Source organism: Barbatula barbatula, assembly GCF_947034865.1.
Source record: "Barbatula barbatula genome assembly, chromosome: 8".
Lineage (NCBI taxonomy): Eukaryota > Metazoa > Chordata > Actinopteri > Cypriniformes > Nemacheilidae > Barbatula > Barbatula barbatula.
The window spans coordinates 12,246,041-12,271,736 of record NC_136771.1 but is presented as its reverse complement, the minus strand read 5'-3'; the positions used below and the strand labels follow the sequence as shown (position 1 = coordinate 12,271,736).

At 37.7% G+C, this 25,696-nt stretch overlaps 4 protein-coding genes across 6 annotated transcripts in view; 2 read left to right on the top strand and 2 right to left on the bottom strand.

Annotated features, from left to right (window-relative positions):
• pibf1 (progesterone immunomodulatory binding factor 1) overlaps positions 1–557 on the bottom strand; it is a 35,099-nt gene extending 34,542 nt beyond the window's left edge. The window contains exon 1 of the mRNA XM_079462554.1: positions 441–557. The gene's annotated coding sequence lies outside the window, so the exon portion shown is untranslated. The remainder of the gene's footprint in view (positions 1–440) is intronic.
• gpalpp1 (GPALPP motifs containing 1) lies at positions 27–7,320 on the top strand. 2 transcript variants are annotated; one of them, XM_079462557.1, is made up of 7 exons: positions 27–249; positions 447–573; positions 684–803; positions 1,408–1,660; positions 2,015–2,179; positions 2,284–2,385; positions 6,780–7,320. In XM_079462557.1, exons 1-7 carry the CDS (start codon positions 165–167, stop codon positions 6,996–6,998), a joined length of 1,071 nt encoding a protein of 356 aa, XP_079318683.1. In that variant the 5' UTR covers positions 27–164; the 3' UTR covers positions 6,999–7,320. The 2 variants fall into 2 exon arrangements, with proteins under 2 accessions (XP_079318683.1, XP_079318682.1); XM_079462556.1 differs by having other exon boundaries at positions 681–803.
• Positions 7,321–8,564: 1,244 nt separating this feature from the next.
• gtf2f2a (general transcription factor IIF, polypeptide 2a) lies at positions 8,565–14,398 on the top strand. 2 transcript variants are annotated; one of them, XM_079462551.1, is made up of 9 exons: positions 8,591–8,790; positions 8,997–9,070; positions 9,181–9,199; positions 9,284–9,428; positions 12,138–12,185; positions 12,594–12,675; positions 13,192–13,291; positions 13,383–13,526; positions 13,942–14,398. In XM_079462551.1, the coding sequence occupies exons 1-9, from the start codon at positions 8,725–8,727 to the stop codon at positions 14,059–14,061; spliced, it is 798 nt and encodes a 265-aa protein (XP_079318677.1). In that variant the 5' UTR covers positions 8,591–8,724; the 3' UTR covers positions 14,062–14,398. The 2 variants fall into 2 exon arrangements, with proteins under 2 accessions (XP_079318678.1, XP_079318677.1); XM_079462552.1 differs by lacking the exon at positions 12,138–12,185 and having other exon boundaries at positions 8,565–8,790.
• Positions 14,399–15,627: 1,229 nt separating this feature from the next.
• tpt1 (tumor protein, translationally-controlled 1) lies at positions 15,628–22,358 on the bottom strand. Its single transcript, XM_079462760.1, has 6 exons — positions 22,217–22,358; positions 21,473–21,546; positions 20,950–21,137; positions 20,635–20,740; positions 16,521–16,637; positions 15,628–16,064 (listed from the first exon to the last, which is right to left on the bottom strand). Exons 1-6 carry the CDS (start codon positions 22,242–22,244, stop codon positions 16,062–16,064), a joined length of 516 nt encoding a protein of 171 aa, XP_079318886.1. The 5' UTR covers positions 22,245–22,358; the 3' UTR covers positions 15,628–16,061.
• Between the last annotated feature and the right edge of the window lie 3,338 nt (positions 22,359–25,696).

The window sequence follows — 25,696 nt, the reverse complement described above, 5'->3', positions numbered from 1 at the left end:
TTAATGTAAAACAAAATGCGCCACCTGTAGGATTTGGCGAATGAGTCTCTTATTTTGAAATTCACTCGCATGTGTTGTGTGACCGGAAATGTTGGAAAGTGCACAATAAGTCATTGCATATTTCTCATTTTGCATGTTTTTATTTCTAATACGAGAATTTTGCAATGTCGAATCAACATTTAATTGGACCCGCTTTGCCACCAATTATGGGAAAAAGGAAAAGTGATCATTCAGATGAAGAAGACGCAAGTATGTTTACATACACGTTGTGTCTGCTGTTGTGTGTACTATACAAAATAAACATGTTTAATTCAACCTTTATTTGCATGATCAACGAGATTTTCTTTAGATCTTGTTTTCCAGCTGAACTAATAACAGTACAATAACAGGCTATGCAGGAGCTATATATATCTTTGTACAGATAAATAAATAAATCTTACTTCCAGTCATAGGTCCAGCTTTACCTCCACTGTATAAAGCTGCAGAGTCCTCTGATTCATGTGAAGACAGTGATCAAGAGGAAGTCGTGTTCAAGAGGGCCAAATACTCATCTAGGAGCAAGTCTCCGTCAAAGTATGAACTTTTATGTTGTTTTATGCATCCGTTATTGCTTAAGGCCTAGGTAATTGTAGTAATTTTATGATTTGAATTGTTTGTCACATTTTGTACTACTTTATCAGCAGAAGGGGCCTTGTGCAGGAAGAAACATATACAAAGCAAACTAAAATGGACGATGATGATGATGGTTTCTTCGGTCCAGCTCTTCCCCCTGGATATAAAAATCAAGACAGGTCACCTGAAGGGTAATGGCTATTTTACCATAGATCCATAAATTGTCTGGACGTGTGAAAATGCTTTCAAAGCCAATCCTCAAAGACTCCAGTACAAATTCGATGGGGAAGTTTGACTGTCCCCAATGACCATATTTTAAGCAATGAATGCATCAGCATCTTTAGACCATCTTTAATTGGATCTTCACTACCTACTGGATTTAAATGACAAGAGGAAGATGGGGAAAATGATGATACCATAGGGGTGTGTTAGGGCCAGCTTTACCTCCGGGATATCAAAATAAAGACTGAATGTCTCCTGAATGTTAACAGCAATTGTTCAATTGATGTGTATGTTAAGTAAGGGATAAAGTACAGGCAGCTGTATCGCAGAATTGTTATCGCAGAAATCAGGCCATAGTGTGATCACCCGACGCGAAGGGTCTTGTATCACACCGAAGGGGCTTATTTTCTTATTACACGGCTACTTGGCACATGAGAAAAAACTGGACATGAAATGTGAATTTGAAATATTTTATTAGCTAATTTGTAACAATATTTTCACACACAGCTGTAGCAACTTACCGCCAACTTTGTGTCAATTTCTTCTGTATGCTTTGTGTCCATTTTACTGCAGGCCATCTGTTTTAGGTCCTGCACTTCCTCCAGGATTTAAAATACAAGCTGAAGATGAAGAGGGGGAAAATGATTCAAGAGGATATTTAGGACCAGCCCTACCCCCAGGTTATAAACCAGATTTGTCAAGCAGTGATGAAGGGGATGATGATGTTATCGGACCCATGCCAGCCAAAGTGGCAGCACAGGACTCTGTGGTTTTGGATTTTGAAAGAAGAGCTCAAAGAATGAAAGACAAACTTACAGGAGTTGATGTAAATAAAACATATTTATTTATTTAATAAATGCAGTTTTGCTCATTAAGGAATGTTTTACTATTACAACATTAACTCTCTTAAAGGGATAATTCGCCCAAAATGAAAATTCTGTCATATTCTTCCAGATATATTTCTTTGTGTTCAACAGAAAAAGAGATGAATACAGGTTTGGAACAACTTGAGGGTGAATAAATGGTGACAGAATTTTCATTTTTCGGTGAGCTGTCCCTTCAATGGTTGTTTATTTATAGTAATTATTCATTTGTCATGGCATCCAGCTTTACTTAATGATTAATTACGCACTATGAATGAGCTGAATAAATTCTGACAAATCTTTAAACTATTTGTTAGACTGGCCCAGAAGTGCTTGCCAGAGAGAGCTGGATGACAGAGTTGCCTCCTGAGTTGCAGCATGTTGGCCTGGAGGCACGCACCTTTAAGAAGAGATCAGGCCCAAAGAATAAAGACCGCTCAATCTGGACAGACACTCCGGCTGATCGGGAACGAAAAACTAGGGTGAGTTAACAATAATGTGATGACAGTAACAATAATGGTTTACATTGGATTGTGGAATGGAGCAAGATATGTGAGGAAATTTCTCTCTGGTTTGTCTTGCCCAGGAGCGACTGGAGGCTAAAGAGAAGGGGGAATCCGCCAAAGATGAGGGGCCCCGTCTCTCTCAGAAAGAGCTTGAGATGGCTGCAAAAGTTTCAAAGTATAATGTAAGTTCTTTTTAGGAAAAACATATAGCAAATATTTGCAGTTAGAATAAGGTATGTACACAGGGCCATGCAAAAAGTACAAATATATTTTCTAAATATAGAGCCACAGGACTTTTTAATGTGGACCTTTAATGTGTTGCTGTGAGACAATAGTGACTGATTTCTGACATTCTCTGTGTGCATTAATATATTTATTATGTACAGCATCTCCCAGAAGTGAGTACAACCTTCACATTTTAGTAAATATATTATATCTTTTCAACCATGAAGAAATTACACTTTGCTAAAATGTTAAGTAATGATTGTACAGCTTGTATAACATTTTGTAAATTGGGCCAATTTGCCATTTTCCCTCCCCGGTGTCATGTGATTTGTTAGTGTTACAAGGTCTCATGTGTGAATGGTGAGCAGTTGTGTTAAATTTTTGGTTTATTTGGTTTTATCGCTCCACTCTCTTTTACAGGGCTGCTTCCGAAATCACATACTGTTACAGTACGTACTGAATTTAAATAAGTACCTACCTATCGGCCATTAAAACAGTACGTTCTGTATTGTATGAGTAGGAGTAGTATGAATACATTTCAGACTGTGTCCGCCATGTTATATAGTCATGTGACCCGTATACTCTTTGACCTATGACGTATTAACAACAACCTACACATCAGCGTTGATAAAAACATAAATTATTCACGAGAAATGTATTTATTTGCACTTACATTAAAAACGGACTTCCACCTTAAAGTTTTCCGCTATATTTATTTGATTTACTTTTTAAATTTGACCATTGCTCAGCTCCGGTGGCATCATGGGATAGATAAGAAAACGTCTGATCCACACTCACGAATCTCGGTGGAAGTAGTAGACCATCAGGGTAATTCTCACCTACAGTTTTTTTGCATAATCATTTTTTGGACTTTATAGTATATAAGTAGGTGATTTCTGACGCAGCCCTGCTCAATGGAAGTTCAACATAGTACCTCATGGCAAAGAACTCTGCGGATCTGAAACATTGAGTTATTCTGAGGGGACAGCAAATTTACACTGTTGTAAAAGCTGTACACACACTACTTTACAGTGTAGCAAAGTGTCATTTCTTCAGTGTTGTCACAAGAAAAGATATAATAAAATATTTACTAAATTGTGAGGGGTTCACTCACTTCTGTGAGATACTGTATAGCAATGCAAAATTCTAGGCAGATTCTATGTGCTTCATTCATATTTTAAGATGTTTATTACTTTTCTCTTTAGTATGTTGCTAGAACATAATATACATTTTAAAACATTATTTGCCTTAAAAGGGATATATCACTGCAAAATCAAACTTTCCTCATGTTTTACTCACCATCAAGGTATCCTAACTGAATATTGTTTTTTTTCTGGAAGAATAATCCAGTAAAATGTAACTACCATGTATCATTTTGCTTCCATTATGCGGTATAAAGGGAATGGGAGTGAACGTGAGTTGATGTTTTTTAAGCTCCAAAAAGTGCATCCATCGATCAAAGAACTGTTTGACACGGTTCTGTCGTTTTAACAAAGGTCCTCTTATGCCAATCGATGTGTCACTTCCTACATTGAACTCTCCTCTTTCGCCGCACTAACTGACACTGAAGTCACCAGACTTTTCTCCAGCCACCCCACCACCTGTCCCCTTGACCCGATCCCCTCCCAAATCCTTCTGGCCATATCCAGCACACTCACACCTGCACTCATACACATCATCAACACCTCCCTGCTCACCGGCACTTTTCCATCCACATTCTAACAGGCCCATGTCACGCCCCTACTTAAGAAACTCACATTGGACCCCTCTACTACTGACAGTTACACACCTGTCTCTCTCCTCCCATTTATTGCAAAAACACCTGAAAGGGCAGTTTTCAATCTTCCTACCTATACCAGAATAAACTACTGGATGACAAGCAGTCTGGCTTCAAAGCAAACCACTCCACTGATTCCGATCTGCTATTGGTCAAAGAAGCACTATGGCTAGCCAAGGCGGAGTCTAAATCCTCGGTCCTGATTCTGGTAGACTTATCGGCACTGTCGACACGATCAATCACCAGATACTACTGTCAACCCTGTCATCTTTAGGAATCTCAGGCACTCCTCTGCACTGGTTCAAAACTTACCTCCCCGGCAGATGCTTCAAGGTTACATGGAGGGGCTCGCTGTCTATTGCCCACCACATGATCACTGGGGTCCCTCAGGGATTGGTGCTTGGGCTGCTTCTTTTTTCCATCCACACAACATCCTTGGGACCCATCATACGGGCACACAGCTCTACTATCACTGTAATGCTGACGAGTCCCAGATTTATTTCTCATTTCACCCAGACAATACCACTGTAGCAGCTTGCATTACAGCCTACCTAGAAGACATCTCGGCTTGGATGAAAGACCATCACCTCCAGCTGAACCCTGTCAAGACAGAACTACTCATTTTCTAGCACTCCCCACGGTGCGACACGATCTAACCATCCTACTTGGCAATACTACAATCACTCCTTCCAAAACAGCCAGGAACCTCAGAGTCATATTTGATGACCAGCTGTCCTTCAATGATCGCATTGCAAAGACAACCCGGTCATGCCGATATGACTTATTCAACATTAGAAAGGTTCAGACCCTACCTCACTGAGCATCGAGCACAACTCATTGTCCAGGCCCTGGGTATCTCAAGGTTGGACTACTGCAATGCTATCCTTGCTGGTCTTCCTGCAAAGGCTATCAACCCCCCCCAGATGCTTCAGAAGGCAGCAGCACGCCTCGTCTTCCAACAGCCCAAAAGGGCTCATGTGACACCGCTTTTCATCTCGCTCCACTGGCTACCAGTAGAAGCCTGTATCAGATTCAAGTCACTATTGCTTGCCTACAGGACTATCACTGGATCTGTGCCTGCATAATTTCTCACCCTCCTACATTCCGACACTCCATTAAGAACCCTGCGTTCAGCGAACCAGCAGGCGTCTTGTAGTGCCTTCTCAAAAGGGCAGTAAATCGCTTTCCCGCTCATTCTCCTTCACAACTCCTTCCTGGTGAAACATTCTTCCTAACTCAGTCCGGTCAACCACATAATTTGCTAAAAACAAAAAATGCAGCGTTCGTCACCGGAATTTACGACACACGCCTGTGTCATCTCCCGGAAGAACAAGCGCATTTTAAAGAGATGACGGAAGCTAGACATCAACATTAATAGCGCTGTTAACATGGATATTTCTCTTAAAGCTGCCTTGCAACGGTGTATCATGCATTCTGACTTATTTACAATGTTAAACATGTTGTCTTCTCATGCTTGACATAATCAGCTTTGTCAAAAAACAAGTTTGACCTATGATGTAGTATTTCTGTGCTCGATACACTCCCCCAGTGTTCGTACAGGTTTCGTTAAGTTTTTTCAAACATGAAAAGTCATTACGCAACCACTTTTCTTAATCCCTTATTGGACAATTGCGGCACGCCCATACATCAACCAAGGAGAGCGGGAGAAGGAGCATGCGCACAAGTCACTTTCACTTGTGTGCAGTAGAGAGAGAACTACGTTCGTGAAGTTTAGCTGTGTTTGTCTGTTCACTGCATTAGGGTGATGAATGTTATATAAACAGTGGATATAACGCTGGATTTGGAGATTGTTTGAAACTGATAAATGGTCCCAGCCCTAAACGATGCTGGACATGAACCGCACACGGTAAGTGAACCTGTCTGCGTTTTGTTGTCAATGTATGTGAGAGTGCTTTAGTTCCGCCTCCTCCTCCCACACACCTTGCATGTTTTCGAAAATAATCGTACAGCTGTATCTGTCTTTTATAAATGTGATCAAACTAAAGACTCTACTGATATTTAAAGGGTATGATACTTTTCTGTAACATGAGATATGCAGAAACTGTTGAGTTAGGTCTACTTTAAACAAACGCATCGATTCGCTTCAAAAGACCTTTGTTAAAACAATGGAGTGGTGTCGAGCAGTTCTTTGATCGATGGATACAATTTTTGGAGCTTCAAAAAATCAACACCCGTTGACTCCCATTCTACCGCTTGGAAGCAAAAGGATACGTGGTATTATAACTCTGACTGGATTGTTCTTCCAGAAGAAAACCTTATTCAGTCAGGATACTTTGAGGGTGAGTAAAACATGGGGACAATTTGATTTGGTAGTGAAATATCCCTTTAACTACAAGATTTTTTTGTGTGAACAAAGAGTCATACTGATGGTAAATTATAATTTTTTTGACATTGTTACAGATATTCCAATATACAACCTAACATTATAAATAATGCAAGCTACTGCAAATAAACTACATGCAGTATCGAGAACAACTGTGATTTATTTAATATCAAATTGATAATAAAATGATACAAATGAAATTCTAAATAATTAAATTATCCTCTGTTTAGGAGTCCAAGCGTGGTGAATCTCTCATCAGTTTGCACACTAAAAAGATGAAGAAAGAGGCAGAGGAGGATGCTAAAAAGCCTGTGGAGAGAAGAGCCTTCGACCGAGACATGGATCTTCAGGTCAATCGCTTTGACGAGGCTCAGAAAAAAGCCTTGCTCAAGAAGTCACAAGAACTGAATACCCGCTTCTCTCACAGTGAAGATCGCATGTTCCTGTGACATGAATGTGAAGGTTTTTTTCAAAAGACTTTGTATTTCTATGGAATCCTTGAAAAATCATCAAAACATTTTATCGTTGTTAACAGTTCAAAAGTGCAGGATGGATGCTTCCTCGTGGATAGACAAGCTTTTTATTCACCGATATCTAATTGTGATTCAAATCTGTAATTTTGTACTTTTTTTTTGTTGTGTACATTTTACCATGAATACTTTTGTATTGGCAAATCTGTCATGTCTAGGTCATATCACCTCACAATAAAAAGACAGAAATATTAAGTTATAGATACTTCAAGAAAAATTAAAATAAAGCTTGTAAAGGTCATGTAGTGTAACAATATTTGATGGGGGTTGAAAATTATTCTAATTATAGTATGCAAAAGAATTCTTGTTTGTGTAAGAAAAACGCGATACTATGACATGTTTTACAATTTAAATAACAATGTAGCACTTTGTAGTACTTCCTTTAATGTTTAATTTGGGATTCAATATAATAACTATAATATTCAGACCACTTTGCTTTTCCGTTTTAAATTTATGTTTAAAAAATGTTTAAATGTTACATATTGGCTACAATGAAATCCTAATTATTTGAAGTTACTATAACGTATTGATTATATTCTATTGTTTGGATTTTGTTTAAACATTTGTCTAGTGTTAAGAAACGAACACAGTAAAATCGTGTGGACCAGCGTTATTTACATCTTTATCTTTCAAAGTGGTCTATACCATTCCTTTTTTATAAAAACAATATGTGAAGTCACCACAAAGATACCAAAACAAACATGCGTGCATTGACACGATATCACAGTTTTGACAAAGATTTGATACTTTATAGGGACAGTTCTCCCAAAAATTTCTATCATCATTTAATCACCCTCAGGTTGTTCCAAAACTGTATACATTTCTTTGTTCTGATGAAAACAAGATATCTGGAAGAATGGCAGTAACCAAACAGATCTCATGTCCATTTACTGCTATAGTGTTCGGGAATGTAAATACTATGTGACTCAATCGGGGGTGATATATTTTTGGTTACTTATGTAGGCCTACATTCTTCCAAATATCTTCATTTGTGCACTGTTCCTTTAAGGGACATGTTTATGACACGCGTTGCTTTAATCCTGCTAAGTTATAAGAAATAAGGTATGAGAGGCTGTGCTTTGTCGTGAATAAATCACGGCGATTTCTTTTTCTAAAAATGTTGGTGTTCACCATGGAGTTCACCTGCAGGCCAGTTGTTGGTTATTCTCAAAATAGGCCTTAAACAATGACCAGACTAAAATATGTATTTGTCTATGCTAAGGTTTTTTTTCACCTTGTGAAATTAGGTTCGAAAGAAATCGTCTGACTTTTTAGTTTAATTTCCTAATTAAAACTGACATAGGCCTACAGGATCTGTTCTAGGTGAAAAGTTATTTTTCTGAAAAGATAGAACTACGTATTTTTGCAGTGTGTACGTAACGTAACTCAACCACAATCTTACACATAACGAGATTATTTGTTGATTTATCGAATGAGCTCTATTAACGAAGCCTTTTTTATATTCGACAACGCGTTTTATCCAACGCTTGGGTTTTTGGCCCTTATGGGTCACCGTACAGCCGGCTCTATTCTGTTGCAATTGTTGATGATAGTAATACACTGGCTAGTGTGTGCGTGATAGAAGTTGCGCAAATAATCCACATGAAATAACAAGCATTTAAAGTCTCATTTTATAATAACAACGATGTCGGACAAGGGAGATGTGGATTTAACTGGCGCAAAACAAAACGCTGGCGTATGGCTGGTGAAAGTAAGCGCCGTTAGCTCAATGAAGAGTACTGCTAGTGCTAATGCTGCCAGATCATTCTGTTTCCGTTTTATGTTGTTTTAAAGAACCGAGCATGGCTCCAACATTTACAAATAACATGCAAACACATGTTATTTGTAAGAAGTTATACTAAATTTATTAAAAAATACATTTTATAGAGATTCAGAATATGATTTATTTTGTCGTAGGTCCCAAAGTATTTATCACAGCAATGGGCGAAAGCAACAGGGAGAGGAGAGGTCGGAAAGCTTCTAATTTCAAAGTATGTTCATTTATATTCATGTAATATCAGTTCACAAGCATATATATAGATATATAGATATATATTTATATACATTGTTTCATTCAAACACGTTGTTTTTGTTTGTTCAGGAACCAGGGCAAAGCAGAGGTACATTTCATGAAACGTTACTTTGCTATTGGATTTATAAAAGACTGAAAACGGATTAATTTTATTGAATGATTGTATTAACAGGTTTCATTCACACTCAATGAGGAGCTCACCACTATAGACACCATAGGGGACAAAGCTTCTTTGGTACGAGCACCCAGAGAACATCCTTTCACTCTTCAGACTGTTGGTGGACAGACTCTGGCTGTATTTACAGAAAGTTCTTCAGGTAAGAATGAGCTGTCATGACATGAAATGTTTCCTTATTTTAGAGGCCCTGGACTTCATTTTCATTTTTGAACGAATTTGAATGATTTAGTAATAAAAGTATAATTTGCCATGGTTATTCTTTATATAAAATGTTGCTTTTGAGCAGCTCATATGGTAAGTATTATTGTGCAGTTCGTGAAACGTTCTGCACATTCAGTAATTCACTTACTCTCTTTCCACCTAGTCTCATTTATTTACTCTATTTTTAACTATTTGGTGGTTTCTTTACAGCTCCCTTTGTTGTCTATTTTGAGAGAAATCGCATATAAGGGTGTAATAGCTTTGATCTGATGTATTTTACATTTGCCTGAGCTCTGCCTCTCATCAGTGTGTGTGTGTGTGTGTGTGTTGGTAGTAGCAGAGTGTGTTTTCTGATTCCACTGAAACCAAATCAACTGTCTTAATCATTGTTTGATTTACATGGAATTGTTTTTGCTTTGGGTGTTGTCTTTGCATGTGAAACTTTACTTCACATCCACATCATTTTTCCGTGACACGGATTTCTTTAGTTATTACATTATACTTGAGTGCAACAAGGCCCATTCATATTTAAGAAGCTCTTTATTTTACAGTCCTGTTTCCCATGTACATACTGTGTACTTATTACAGTAAATATAATAACTGGGTAATAAGTAGGGTACTAACCCTGATGCTACCCCTAAACCTAAACTTATACCATGTTGTCACCTTTTATTACCCGGTACTTTCTTAGGTCAGTACACTGTAAGTGCACTATATGTACACGTACTGTAAAATAAACTACAACCCATATTTTTTTATGTCCTTAAATACATCTTTTAAAAATTCCATCGCTCGAACTGTATTTGACTTCTTTGATTGTGTCTGCCAAATGCATACATATAAATGCACTAAAAACGTATATTATATATAGATGGTTACAAAGCAACAACATAGACAAACGTTACTGCAGTGCGCATGCATGCTTTTGTGGCCCAAACCTTATTTCCATTACACATCCGCAAAGAATTGAGTCCCTGTAGATTATTTCTGAAAACATCTAAATGACGATAGGTAGCTCTAGCATCTTAAGAGTATGTCTAGCCAGTATTAACCTTTGGGTTACCAGTAGAAGAACCGTTACCTGGCTAAACCTAAGTGCAACAATACGACCGATTTAACAAATTGCTTATTTAATACAGTTATAATAAGATATAATATAAATTAATATGAATAAAAATGAATTAAAATCTAAATAGTTATATTATAAGCCACTAGCCAGGCCAATAAACAAACTCGGACGGAAATAATCTTCGGGCCAGGCACATGCATCCGATGAAACTGTCTATAGGATACTAATAGAGCAATTATCCTGTAATCTAGTTTAATGGCATGGAGACATAAATTCCACGAAGAGCGGATTGTTTGAATATACCAGCACTTCTGACATGTAGCAAATGTCTTTACGTATGTTAAGTCATTATAAGATTAATGAACTGACCTTTCAGTTTGCAGTTTAGATTCTTGTGATTTGTCGGTTTTATATTGTTAATTTTATATATCAGGTCATGGGTTTGATTTACCAGGGAGCACATGAACTAAATTAATATGCAATTGCACAATGCTTTGGATAAGACGTCATAAGGATACATAAAGATAAATAGCCTGAAACTTAGTTTTAAACCGATATTGTGATAAAGATGCAAAAAATACATTATTTATTTATATATTATACATTGCACATTATTTTTTCAACTCTAAATAAATAATGATATCCTACATGTTCACTTTATATATAAATCTACGTGTTGCCCGTTGGATCTTTGAACAATACATTTATTAATCTACACTGATTTGAAAGAACATCTTTAGTGGGATGTGGAGTGTGGGCATCTAGTATGTTGGGATTAGGGGAAGCATGGGTTTCTGTTTCATTGACTCATTGGTTTCAATTCATCTCATTTGACCGTTCGCGGTTGTGTGTGGCCAAAAGTGATGTCCAGCTTGGATACGATGCTTTTTAAGGCGGTCCAAAACAATTGCTTTTTCAAAGCAGAAAACACACCTATTTAATATCTGATAGTAACTGTTGTCAGTTTATGCTTTATTTTTAGTTTTATATTTTATAACCTATATTTACAATTAATTGTATCCAATAAATACCTTAAGTTTAGCGTTTTCTCCTCATATTTTGATGGTTAGTAATGTAGTCTGAGGGGGCATTAAAAGTTATTAATGGTTTTGATTTGAGTCATTAATGGTAATGATTCATATTTTATATTATTAGCTTTTATTTTTTATGTCAAATTTAGTTAAAGTTTTGGCAACTTCGGTATATGCTTTTGTCATTTTATAACTTATTATTATTTATGTTGCTATATAAGATTAATTCATTTTTATTTTAGTTTTTTTTAATAATTTTTGTGCTTTAACTTCTTTCAGTTTATTGTTGAGGCAACATTTACATTTTTCCTTTGGTTAAGTTTTCCAAAAATTAGCTTTTAGTAAACTAAAATAACCTTGAAGCAAATATTGTGCAGAAATGACATCACTTTTTGCCATACCTCCATGGTTTGTCTGTTTGTTTGTGTGTGTGTGTGTGTGTGCGTGCTTTCGCTGATTGCTGTGTGAGAAACTTCCGTGAAGCGCCGCCTGCCGTTATCATATGGCGAATGTTCCCCTTGTTCTCATGTTGCCATCCCTTTTATAGGGCAGTCAGATGCTGAGGCCAGCGGCCCAGGTACAGGTACAGGCCCAGGTGAGTCCTCAACGTCGCTCCTTGCTTGAGTGGAGGTCAAGCCTTAAACTATATGCACCGGCCTGCTGGCCGTTGATTTAAACAAAAGCTGGCCATGACCAAAAGACCAACTAAGTGTGAAACACTGTGTGGTTGTTTTATTACCATTAATACAGATATTTAAACATTTTAGTAAACAAAACAACAGCACGTAAGCAACCCTCTTTAAAACTTTAGAATTGGTATGTTTATGAATGTTAGTCATGTATGCAACAATCACACACCAAAGCCTGGAACAGTGATACTGAGCAGAACCGACTGCAATGTTTCTCATTAATGATGCTATGATGAGAGCAGTGATACACTGTGTGTTTCAGCAGAGATTGATCTGTTACAACAAAGTCTTGATGTCTATTTTCTCTCACAAAGACAAAATTGCACTGGAAGGATTGGTGGTCCAGAGAGCAGAATGCAGACCGGCAGCAGGTGAAAACTACATGAGGCTTAAGAGGTAATTTCATTTGTGTACATTACAGCACATTTATGCACACATTTTAATAGAAATATTCAGTTCAGTTTTATTTTTATTGGCCTGGCAGTTTAACCAGTTTTGCATTGTTGCAAAGCAGCTGTACATACAATTATGCTGTTTTTATTGAAATAAAGAGAAATAGGTAAGTAAATAAATAAATAAGACACAATATATGGAATTATAATCCATGAATAACTCTGATGCAATGTTTTTAATGTTCATATTTATTAAGCATCTTAAGAAACCAGTTACCAGAAACCAATAATTGTACAAAACATTATTTTTAAAACATGGCCCAGTGCAGTATGGAAAGATCTGTACATATCACCTGTTATGGGCCAACACACACACACACACACACACGTTTTTTATACCTTTGCTTTCGATGGACATAACTTTGTGATCTAGTTGGATTTACAGAAGTTAATTATGCTAAACAACCTATTGTTGTGTGTACGTTGCTCGAACTTAAACAACATGTTTCTTTCGTTGCAGACTGCAGATTGAGGAGTCATCCAAACCAATCAGATTCTCTCAGCAGCTTGACAAGGCTGTTACCACCAACTACAAACCTGTGGCTAATCACACCTATAATGTAAATCAAGCATTTCCATAATCTTGCAGATGTGTGTCTGTCTATGTGATATATCTGCCTATCACACTGTATTTACCACTCTCTGTCACAGCTGGACTATGAGAAGAAGAAGAAAGAAGAAGGGAAGAGGGCACGTGCAGATAAACAGCAGGTGCTGGACATGCTGTTTTCCGCCTTTGAGAAGCATCAGTATTATAATATTAAGGATCTTGTGGATATCACAAAACAGCCTGTGGTGAGTTGAACAACTTTTGTATGTGGAATAACCCACAAAATGTCTCTATACCTTACAAATATCACTAAAATATATGTCCTGAGAAATTACACCTGGAGTCGGATATATGAAGATTTTCATAATATAGAATATAACACTGTTCTTAAAATAACTATATAATTATTAGACATTTTTAATGGATAAGATTATATTAAATATACTATACTGCTCAGAAAAACCTCCCAAGTGCTGAAAAAATCTACCTGACATTCTGTGGCAATTGAAATAATAATTTTCATAAAATATTATGAGGTTTTTGTAACTAGATTAGAGAATCGATCCCCTGACACTAACTTGTATATATGTCTATTTTTGTGCGGAAGGGTTAGTGGTGCTGAAGCCAAAAAGGTTGATTGTTTTTTTTTGTATTCTACAGATTTACTTGAAGGAGATTCTTCGAGACATTGGCATCTACAATGTCAAAGGCACCCACAAAAACACCTGGGAGCTTAAACCGGAGTACAGGCACTATCAAAATGATGAAAAGAGTGACTGAGTGTTTTTATAGACCCATTTATTGAAATCAGTGGCTATCAAAAACAACCCATGACCTTCCCAAAGTACTGCATATTTGTATTATTTCTAGATATTGCTCATGCTCATGTTTTTAGACATTTCACTTTTTTTGTATTCACATTATAAAACTACAACAGGATCATAGGTGAGATTAGATGGTGTTTTATATAAACTCATGTTTTTATGTATAAAAAGGCTAATGTTTTAAAGCAAACAAGCTGATATAATAACTTGTTATTTTCTGCTTAAAAACATTGAATTAGACGTTTTACATTGTTTGGTGTTTGATGATGTTGAAATAAAGTTTTTGTAAAGTTTGAGATTGTTTAAATTTTTGATGACCAAATTTCTATATCTTCTGTCTACAATGGTTTCAAACAATTCATACTCTTTCTACAAAACCTGGTGTCACGATGAGTATATGTAACAAAGTATTTATCCTGTGCTTATGTCTAACAGATTTAAATGCATAGTTCACCCAAAAATAAATGTAATTGTTCCAGACCTGTATTAGGGATGGACGATATACCGGTATGTACGTGATGACCGGGATTATTTTGCGCCATGATATGAATTTTGCGATATCATGCATATTCATTAACTCTTATTATTAACATTTATGCATTTATCCAAAGCGACTTACATTGCATTATCCTATACATTTAAACATAGGTATGTATAAATAGATATTGTGCAGAAAGTGAGATTGTTGAACAGCACGAGGAGGAATTAGTTAAACAAAGGGTGGGCTCCTCTGTCGTATGGAAATTCGACATAGACCAACAAACCATACTCTGCAAGTTGTGTCGCCATGTTGTTTTAGCCAAAGGTGGAAACACCAGCAATCTCTTTCACCACTTGAAAACCATGCATGTCCGCGAATATGAGACATGCACCCAAATGCGTACAACAGATCGTCCAGAAGGCGGGTTTGATTAGCATTTTATATTTATTTTTGAAGCCACTTTTGGATTTACATTTTGGGGCTTTTTTCATTCTATTTTTATAATTTTTCACCCTATTACTTTGATTTCTTATTTACTAAGGTGTACTCAAATGGGATTCCACATTTTTATCATATCGTAATATCGATTGGACAGTGAAAAATACAGTGATATAAATTTGACCTCATATTGCCCACCCCAACCTGTATAATTGTCTTTGTTCCGCTGAACACAAAGATATTTGGAAGAATGTCAGTAACACAACAGATTTCATCCACCATTAACTACCGTAGTAGGGAAAATAAATACTATGGAAGTCAATGGGGATGAGACATTATCCCCTTGTATTTTGAATTTATAATTAAAGCACCATTTAATGCTTCTTTATCGGCTTTAATGGTTTGAGATGAAGTATTTGAATGCACTTAACAGGTTTTATAGGAATGTAGTTTGTGCATGAAAGATCAGAAAGACTCCAGCTCCTTTAGAACATCTATAGTTTGCTTTTACCATGTCACCCAACAGTCAAACAATACCAAGTATTGAGGTTGCTTATTTATTATGCAACACCCAATTAAGAACGGTCAACACAGGCAACAATATTAATTAGCCAGCAGCTTGACTTTATTTTCACAAATGGTGGCAAGAAATCCTATACAATCCTGTGATTCAATGGGAAGGGGAGAGGGAGAATACATCTGTACATCTGCTGAAACAAGCTGACGACATGCAGAGCAGATGAGAAGCCAGCAGTCAACTTCAACTCCGAGATGACCGAATAAAAGAAAACCCTGAAAGAATTCAGTTTTTAACCACAATACTTTCACACTGTGGTTTGGCTTGCTAAAAGTCCTGTTTTTAGTTTCGTGAAGGGACCATCACATCTTCTCAGCGTAACGGACATTAATCAAGAAATGAAAACAGTGGCCTCGTGAAGTTAAAAGAGCCTCTGGTCCTGATGGAAAGGATGAGGGGAATGACTGGTTTAATCCACGGGCCCAATCCACAGAGCAGAGGCCGAGAACACTTGGTAAATTTACTATAAAGAGAAAGAAAAACATGCTTAAAACAAACTGAAAATGACTTGATACCATTAAAATCCCTTTAGGACAAAAACCCATTTGATTGCATGCCAACAGTAAATCGCACAATTATAAGACATCGAACCCCATGATTGCAGTTAAACTTCCACAATGTTTGAAGCGGAGATATAAAGTGCAACAAAGCAAAATATTTAACAGTTTATGGTTCTGAAAGCTAATGAAATGGTGTTCTCCTTAATTTAGTCGATTTCGTAAACCTTTCTGATGACGAAAAGACACAAGGAGGATTACTTTTGCATCCTTGTGCAAACCCAAAGGCCACTGATTGTGGGCAGCAGGTCTATCGGTGGATGCTGCATGCAAAAGTACTTCTCAAATGTGTATAAAAACAATCTAAAGTAATGCAAAATTTTTAAAACCTTATGAATAACACTCAAAATGCAGAAACTTACGCATTTCTCAATCTCCAGGCCATCCTTGAAGAAGAGCATGTATGGTGTGACGCCATCCTGACGGAAGTCAAGCAGACCGATGATGCCATCTGGATTCATGGACTCACCAGTGAAAAACTGAAAAGTGTTCATAGAAAAAAATTGTTAGTCAGATCACGCAGGGGGATTCTAAACCACACTTCAGTTTTCCATTTAAAATCAGACTTTGAAAATCTATAAATTTGGGTTTGGATTTTATACACAACAGAACCAGGGGCCGTTTGCACCAGCTGGATGTAAAAAAGTTGGGTGCAAGACCAACGTGGGGCATAGCTACTAGCAGACTTGTGAAAAATATTTACGTCTGTTGCACCATCCAAAACTACAACCAGGCGCAGCTACGCTCAGTTTAGACGATGCACGTCCCCATTATCGAGAGGAGGCTATGGAAAATGAAACCATTGCAAATAAATTCTAGACATCACTTCCAAACTTTTCTTTAAACAGAAATCTTTTCCCTAAATCTTCGAAGGTTTGGGAATACTTCAAATTTAGTCCCAAACGTAAAGGTGTCGTTATTTGCACTTATAAATTTCATGCTTATGTAGCTTGAGCTCTGTGCACTTCCGTGGTGCTAGCTAACTATCTTACTGTGTGTTCACACAAAGCGCGAATGAAGCGTTAAGCTTAATGTGAACATTAGCTACTAACCTAGCACAAACAAACTGCACAGAGAGCTAAGATGCATTGGTTACTTTGTTAGCCTAGTACCACCAAAGTGCATAGCTGCTAGATAGCCACGTTAACATTCAAATAAACTAATCATAGCATAGCACTGCAATGAGGGTAAGAGTAGATTTAAAATGCCTTGCATTTGTGTTTTCTAGGACAAAGCAAAGAACCTTGGCATCCTATCTTGGGAAAGAGACTAAAGGCACGCCACAGAAGGCAGCCGAACCAGAGGTCTGCGCGGGACAGTTTTTTTTCATCCCGCACCCACTAGGTTATATTCCACACCCGCCCGCTCCCGCCATATATTCTTCCCGGCTCGATCGTTCCCCCTAAATTTAAATATCTTTCCACAATCTCACATTTAAATGTAAGGTGAGGTCGACAAAACAACTGTTGTTTGCAAGTTTTACAATTTTGCAACAATACAACAAACCTACGAAACCTGCCGAACGTCTAGACGTTGCTTTTGCCTGCAAATTAGAGTCAGATTCACCTCACGCTAAGAAAATTACTGATGCTATAGTAATGATGATTTGCAAGGATTTACACCCATACACTATAGTTGAGAACGAGGGATTTCACAATCTTACCAATGTTTTGGAGCCGAGATACGCAATGGTTACACGCAAGTACCTCAGTGAAAAGGCAATACCGAAAAAGTATGCAGAGGTTAAGATCAATGTCGCATCATCTCTCCAGTCAGCAGAAAGAGTGACGGCTGGACCTCCAGGGCAACTGACTCGTATGTCACCATAACATGTCACTATATCGGAAGCGACTGGACACTCGCGTCACATGTTTTACAAACCCGGGCTGTCCACACCATTGCTGATAAAGAACCGGCTCTCGTAACCGACAATGCAGCAAACATGGTCCGTGCGGCGGCGCTAATGAATGTGCTTCATGTTGGTTGCTACGCTCATACGCTGAATTTAGCGTCGCAAGCGGCACTCAAACTCCCTAAAATGGCCCAGTTGCTTGGCAAAATCAGACGAATCACTGGCTTCTTTCATCGAAGCAGCATTGCCAGCCATACTCTGAAAGTCAAACAAAAGCTACTAGATCTACCCTCACATAAGCTGAAGACTGACGTTGTAACTCGATGGAACAGCGCATTTGGAGATGCTAGAGCATATAATAAAATAAAAAGTTAAAATCTGAATGTTGGTTACTTGTTTGGTTACCCAAAGTAAAAATAAAAACTAATTCCTAACATAATTGTATGGGCTCTACTGTCAATGTGTATTTAACTAATGTAAGAGAAAGAGTTTCAGTTACAAGCATATATATACTTAAATGTGGATTCCATGCTTGCAAAACTAGCATTTTCATCTACGTAATAACTAATCGATGTTGAATCAAATCAAAACCATAAAAATCGAACACCAATTTGGTAAAATACAGCATTATAATGAAAGATTTCATGAATATGTCGTTACCGTAAAATAATTTACTCATTCCGTGAAATAGATTTCTGACCATTCCACCCACCTCTTCTATCAGTTAAACGGTTTAATTTCTTTAAATAGACATTTTTTTTTTTTGGTATGACAATACAGATAATAAAAAATAGATTTTCATGTTTTTTGCATGACAACGAAAGATGTGCTAATACTCGTTAACTTACGTCAACACATGAAAGACGTCAGCGTGTGAAGCCACACGTGCCAACAGACATTTCGCTGAGAAAGCAAAATGAAGCGAGCGAAAAAAAGTAATGTGTGGGAGCATTTCGACAGAAATGTGTGCATCTTTGGCAGTGGCCACTACAGAAGATGAACAAGTGTGTCGGATGCGGCTGCGCAAGCGCAGTTAACAGGCTGCGGTCCAGATTATCCCCACAGCATGTGCATATGCTCCTTTTCTAAAAAATAAAAAAAAGTTTTTTGACTGAGGTAGGCCAGCTGTCAAACTAAGTTTAGAAAAAAATTTGCGTTGTCATCTTAATTTGTTAACTATTTAATTTATGTGATTTTTTTTCAGTTTAGGCTTATTTAGAGTTTATTTATTTTCGACATTTTTCGAAATTATATTCTTCATTTATAATATTATGTTTTTGTTATCAAGGTTCTCTTGTGATCGTTGTTGATCCGTTTTGTACGCTACTGTTTGCACTTTCATAATAAACCAATAAAAATTTGTTTTTATCGGGTCACAAACAATCGGCAACTGTATTTTTATTCAACGTCCGATTTATATAAAAATCTCAGTTAAAATGATGTTCGGTTAACGAGCGTCGGTTAAGAAAATTATGCGTAATGAACATCCCTACCCCAACCACATTTTGAGCGCTGTGAAAAGATCAGGACTAGACCAAATCTGCTCGAGTACTGTTGGCTGTGATAGGATGTTACGCAGTTAGGCAGCAGTAACCATGATCGCCCCCAACTGTTCCATCAAACATGTTCAGCACAAGGCCGTGCCCGCCATTTAGGTCCCTGACATCCACGTTGTTTTTCCTTGGTATGCAATAAAAATCGTGAAAAGATTGCCTTATAGGACAAAACTGTACTTAGTGCTGCCAATATTGTACAAAGCGCCTAGATAGCGGATTTTGGATCTGGTCTACCTCAGCTGTCTAACAGCGCTCTCTGATCGAGTTGGCCAATCAAATGAAGGAAGCCGATGATTACGGTCTAATCAAATAAAAGGCGGCGGGAGTTGCTATTGACAGAAGCTCAAGATCAGCTTGATGTGAAAGAGCATGTAGCTAAATGTTTAACCATAGAAATGGTATGTGGCCGTTTACACGTCTCATCTAAAACCACTGGCTGCATCACTCACTCCCTCCCTCTTTGCAGAGCGCTAGGGAGCTTGCTCTCCTAATTTGAGCATGCTTGACGCGTGTCAACATTTAAATAAAGAACTTGACTAACAGGGCCGATTGTAATATTCATGCAAACTACAAAATAAGAAAAATGAGACAAAAACATGACCAGAGCTTCACTAGTTCATCCTTAACCATATTGCTTTGACTCATATGCGTTAATTGGTTGTGGTTAGCCTATTAAAACAATTAAGGCTAGTCCATACCCGAATGTTTAAAGAGCAAGTAACTTCAGATCATGAAAATTACATTTCATGCAGTGTGTTATGTTCCAATGTTTGAAAGTAAGCAGTCTGCAAAGTCCGAACGTAAATGAAGAAAGTCATCAACTCCGAATCACACAAACGAGATGTTACCTAGTCCGAGGCTCTAACCACCGCGTATCTACGGCACTAGAAATAGTCCCCGCCTAATGTGTATACCTAATGCATATAACACTAACGTTAACATGTACCATTGAATATACGGTTTAAATATGGTCTGAAAAATCTTCAGAGAAGTCTGTATGTTTGAGTCTGGAAAAGTATGGGATTTCAAAATGGAACCCTGCCACTACAAGTACAATAAAACAATTACCTGAAAGTTCTTGATGTTGCCTAAAATTTTCTTGACCTCTGCAGGAGCGTTAGCCATGAAGGGGTCTACCCGGTCAGGTGCCGTCTCTTGAAGTTTAGCTTTCACTCTGTCAAAGAAACAGTAAAAGTATTAGGCAAAAAAAGATATATTTGACAGTCTAACACCAAAATGATATAAATAAGCACCCTTTGAGATATTTACAGTACACAAAGTCTGTTTCAAGGTACAACATAGTAAATAAACTGATGGTTGCATGATTTATCATTCCGTCAATAATGATTTTTGTCTACTGGAATGACAGCGGCCAACACTTACGCCTTCATGTAGTCCTTGATGTATGCCGTGTAAGACTTCTTGTCATAGGATGTCTCCTGAAGTTTGTGGTTGAGGACAATATCCACACCACTGACCATTGAAGACTCACAGCCCTCATCCAGGACTTCTGCTGATGCATTGCCACCAATCAGGGCATCATCTATGTCTCCTTCTGACCTGCTGATCATCTAGAGTATCAAAAGCATCGAAAAGGGTCAAACATCTACTCAACGCAGGCCGAGTCTTAAAAGAATGCTTTAAAAAGGAACACAAAGTCACATTCAGCAATATCTGAAAAACTTAAGTGTCACCAACCTATGCAAGCCTGTCAGATTACTTTACAACTACAAAAACAATACTATAGCCCATTCTAGACAAATACTCAGATTACGGTTTCGTTTCATCGGTCGTAACCTTCAAAGGTGTCCTAATATGTCATCATCGTACGTCTATTAATGGGTCATTTACCGGATTTAGTTTAAAAAGACATTATGTTTGGTAAAGAGAGGGAGAGAAGACATACCTTCCCTTCTACTTCAATCATCATCCCATTCTCGGACTCTTTGATTTTGTAGATGTCGGAGAACATCTCATCTCCTGTGAACGAAGAACACAAGTTAAATCGAGCGCAAGAACACTATGACGTTTGGGTTGTACGTGGCACTTCGTCAGTCAGATTTAAAGCGCCGAGTGATGATGAGCTCACACCGAACTGATGTACGAACACGCCCTGTTCAGCTGAAATTTCACCATCTTACAACCGTTAGAGAAATCATAAAGGAACACAACCAGGTAGCGGTACAACATGTTCCGTTTTGGTGGTAAATTCACAAAAAAAACCTCGTTTATTATCTTTTCACCGACATCGTTCGGGTGGCGTTTAAGTGTTGTACCGCACACACGCCACCACAACTTTTAGCTAATAGCAAACCGGTCGACCGGCGTTTTAGCCAAACACCGCTAAACCCGCTTAACGCCAACGTTAAACACAATTAACCGAACAACGTTCAAAACACGTTACTATTCGGGCGTGTAAATGCCGTGAAATGTTCAAGTACACGCCAATATAACATAATGCTGACGACAGCAGTGCAACCGATTCCTTTCTAACTTCACAGCGTGATTAGCCACCAAGCTAACAGCTTTCCAGAAAGTTAGGCCGCAGTAGACCCGGCGTTTTAAAACAACTAGGCAGCATCCGACTCCAAAAATATCGGCAGGAACATAATATGTTGGTGCGTTACGATAAATTAAGGATTATTCTTACCGGTGATGATGTCTTTGTAGATGATCATTTTGTTGGATTGTGTTTGGGTCTTTCAGGAGACGTACAGCGCTGGCTGTGACCTGATGACGGACTCGGCTGAAAAAGAGCGCTGCGCTGCCTAGGCATGTTATATAAGGACTGTAAAAGACTAGCGCCCTCTTATGGCTATATATGGAAACGTCGCGCAGTTATTTTTAAAGGAAAACTTCACCCATAAATGAAAATTCTGTCATCAGTGACTCACCTTCGAGTTGTTCCAAATCTGTATTCATTTATTTGTTTGTTTTGGTGAACACAGAGAAAGACATCTGGAAGAATGCTTATAACCAAACTGATCTTGCCCCCATCGACCATATAGGACAAATTACATTATCATTCTTTCGGTCTGTTGAACACAGAAGAAGACATTCCGAAGAATGACAGCAAACAGCTCTGGAGCACTTATCACTGCCATTGTTTTTTTTCTTACTATGGTAGTCAATGGGGAGCAAAATCTGTCCCCGGATAGTAAAAATCATCTTGCCCAGATCTGACCCGGACCATACTTAAGTTCTGGGCCATTTGTGTACAACAGAACTGGCCCGGTGTCTTTTATCACAACGGGCCAATAGCGGCACAGATCTGGTTTTCTCATCTGGGCCAGCACTGGGCCAACTCCAGACCAGCTATGCTTTTTATATAGTGTTTCGGTCCAAATGTGGGACAGATCTGGTCCAGATACGGAACAGAGCTGGTCTGGAGCTGGCCCAGTGCTGGATTAGATGAGAAAACCAGATCTGTGCCGCTATTGGCCGGTTGTGATAAAAGTATATAGAAAATTATTGTACTTAAGAATATTCACAGTAAAACACCACCTCATAATTCAGTGTTATCCACTACTTCAATGTAAGGGATATATTCACAATACTTTTTAACATTACAGTAAATTGATTTATTCAAGGGCTTTATCTGTTGATCAATTTTTCATTTATTTAGCATATTGAATTACGTTAGTACAAAAAACAGAAAACTGTGGCATTGTCCATTTTGTCTTTCTGTTTCTGCACAAAAAGTCAAATAATTTAAACACTCATGTCTCTATTCACTAAGCTACAATCAGAAAAATTACAAACTGTTTTAGCAATGTTTCAATGATATGCAAATTGTTAGTCTATTTCATTCTAATAAAATATAACAAAACAATACCTTCATATTTGCAGTACCATTTACTAAAATCTGTAAATAAAAACCAAATGCAATGACTTGCAAACTATTTCAATCTCATCCATCCATCCATCCATCCATCCATCCATACATAGGTGTGGTCCCGAGTTTAAATATAGCTTGCAGAATCTGGAAACTGTTAGATTTATTGAAGAAAACGGGCCTGATTTTATCAGATAACAAATGTTAACAATGTGTATACCGAATTATAACCAAATCCATAAAAGTAAGCCAGTTTAAAAGTTTACATACAGCTGATTCTTAATACAGCATGATGTTATCTTTACCACGAATGACAGCTTTTGTGATAGCTTCTGAAGAGTTTATTGTTTGATCTGAGCTCATAAATTGTCCAGTGGTCTTTAGATTAACATTTTAGTCAAAGTATTTATCCAAAGTGACTTACAAATGAGGTAAACAATGGAAGCCATTGGAACAACATAAGTACAACAAAAAGCATATTTGCAATAGAACTGGTCTCAGCCTACCACAGTAAGCTACGTTTTTTTATAGAAGGAGTTGAAAAGAGATCTGAAGTCAAAACTGACCGGTCAGATGTTGACGGAAGAGATGTATTTTCAACCGATTCTTAAAGATGGCTACAGAATCTGCTGATCTTGTAGCAGCAGGGAGACCTTTCCACGAATGTGGAAGCGATCCAGAGAAGATACATGACAGTGATTTTTGTACCATTTTTGGGATGGGACTACAAGACATCGTTTCTTTGCAGAGTGTAGGGATCTGGTGGGTACATAAGTCTACATTAGCATGTGAAGAGCTGGTACTGTCATTTCAACTGATTAAATATTGAGATGAATTGCTTTGACTTGTGAAGTTGAAAACTGCATAACCTAATTAAAAAAATGGTTGCTATGTTACTGATTAAATGTTTTCCTTCACTGAAAAAAGTGTTTCATTGGATGAAAGTAAAAAAATTGCGTCAACTTGTTACAACTAATTACTTTACTTTAGATAAACTTAAAATTCTTACTTTAGATAAACGTAAAATCTCCTCTTTTGTGCAGTTTTACACAATACACCAACACTCTTACCTGTTCCCAACAAAGTGGTGGCTGAAATATGTGCAGTAAGTGGAATTTTTCTAAATCAAAAGTGAAGAAAGTGCAAATACTTGTGTTTCTTGGAATACCCATTTGTTTATTTTGCACGGGACAGTGAAGAAACCCTCTCAGATGACTGTCCTTTAGAGGAAGTATTGTAAGTGCATAAAGAACTTAATTTATAGTTGTGTACATATTATTTCTGACTTGCAGTAGGAAAGGCCAGACAGGCCTACTGCACAAAACGATAAAAAGAAGGGCAGTGTGGTACTTTTCCTTTTTATTTCTGTTCCATGACGCTTGGGTTTTTTTATGTTTCTTTGTTTTTGGTTTGGTTTTGATAATTATTTTTATTCAAAAATGGCACAGGGTGATATCCGTAATCTATATAAACGGGATCTAAAACAGAAAATACAGTTTTTTGACCTGAAACGCCAAAAAATAAGGGGAGAAATAGAACTTGACACTTTAAAGAAGAGAAAACTGAAAAATGTAGTTGCTTCAAAAGGAACTTCAGAGTAAGTGCTAATACACTATTTCACACAGAAGACTATTGCGGACCATGGATGACAATATATCTTATTGCAGGCAAAAGAAGACCATCAATGGCTTCTATTGACATAATCATTGAAATAAAATTCAAGTATGCATGTTGTCTTGTCTTTTATTAATTTAATGAAGGCTTTTGTGTGTAAAGAAAACTCAAAAAGTGGTGTTCCACAATTCTGTCCTGTGCACCTCCACCACAGGGGTCCTCTCCTTTCTGATGGTGGCAATATTGTGGAGTACTGCACATGCAACAATAATGTCACCAGGCCCTGTCGGTGCAACCCTCAGACGCTTCAGACACTGAAATCTTTCTTTTGTTGCCCAAAGGTCATTTCAATGCGTGCCCTTGTCCTGGCAAGAGGTGCATTGAAACGAGTTTGTGGTCCGGGGTTTGGGTAAGGGAATGGCGTCATAAAATACTGCCTGCAGTCATAACCCCGTCACCAAGCAATATCATGTCGTAAGCACCTGGAAAAATGCAGTATTGTTAGACTCTGAATGAATTTATGTAATACAGTGAACTTGATATTAAATTGTTCCTTACCACGTTGAAATAATGTGCATAAATGTGACTCTCTGAAAATCCTGGAGTCATGCACAGAACCAGGCCATTTTGCTTCCACATTTGTGATGTGGAACATGGAGTCACACACCATATAAGATATTT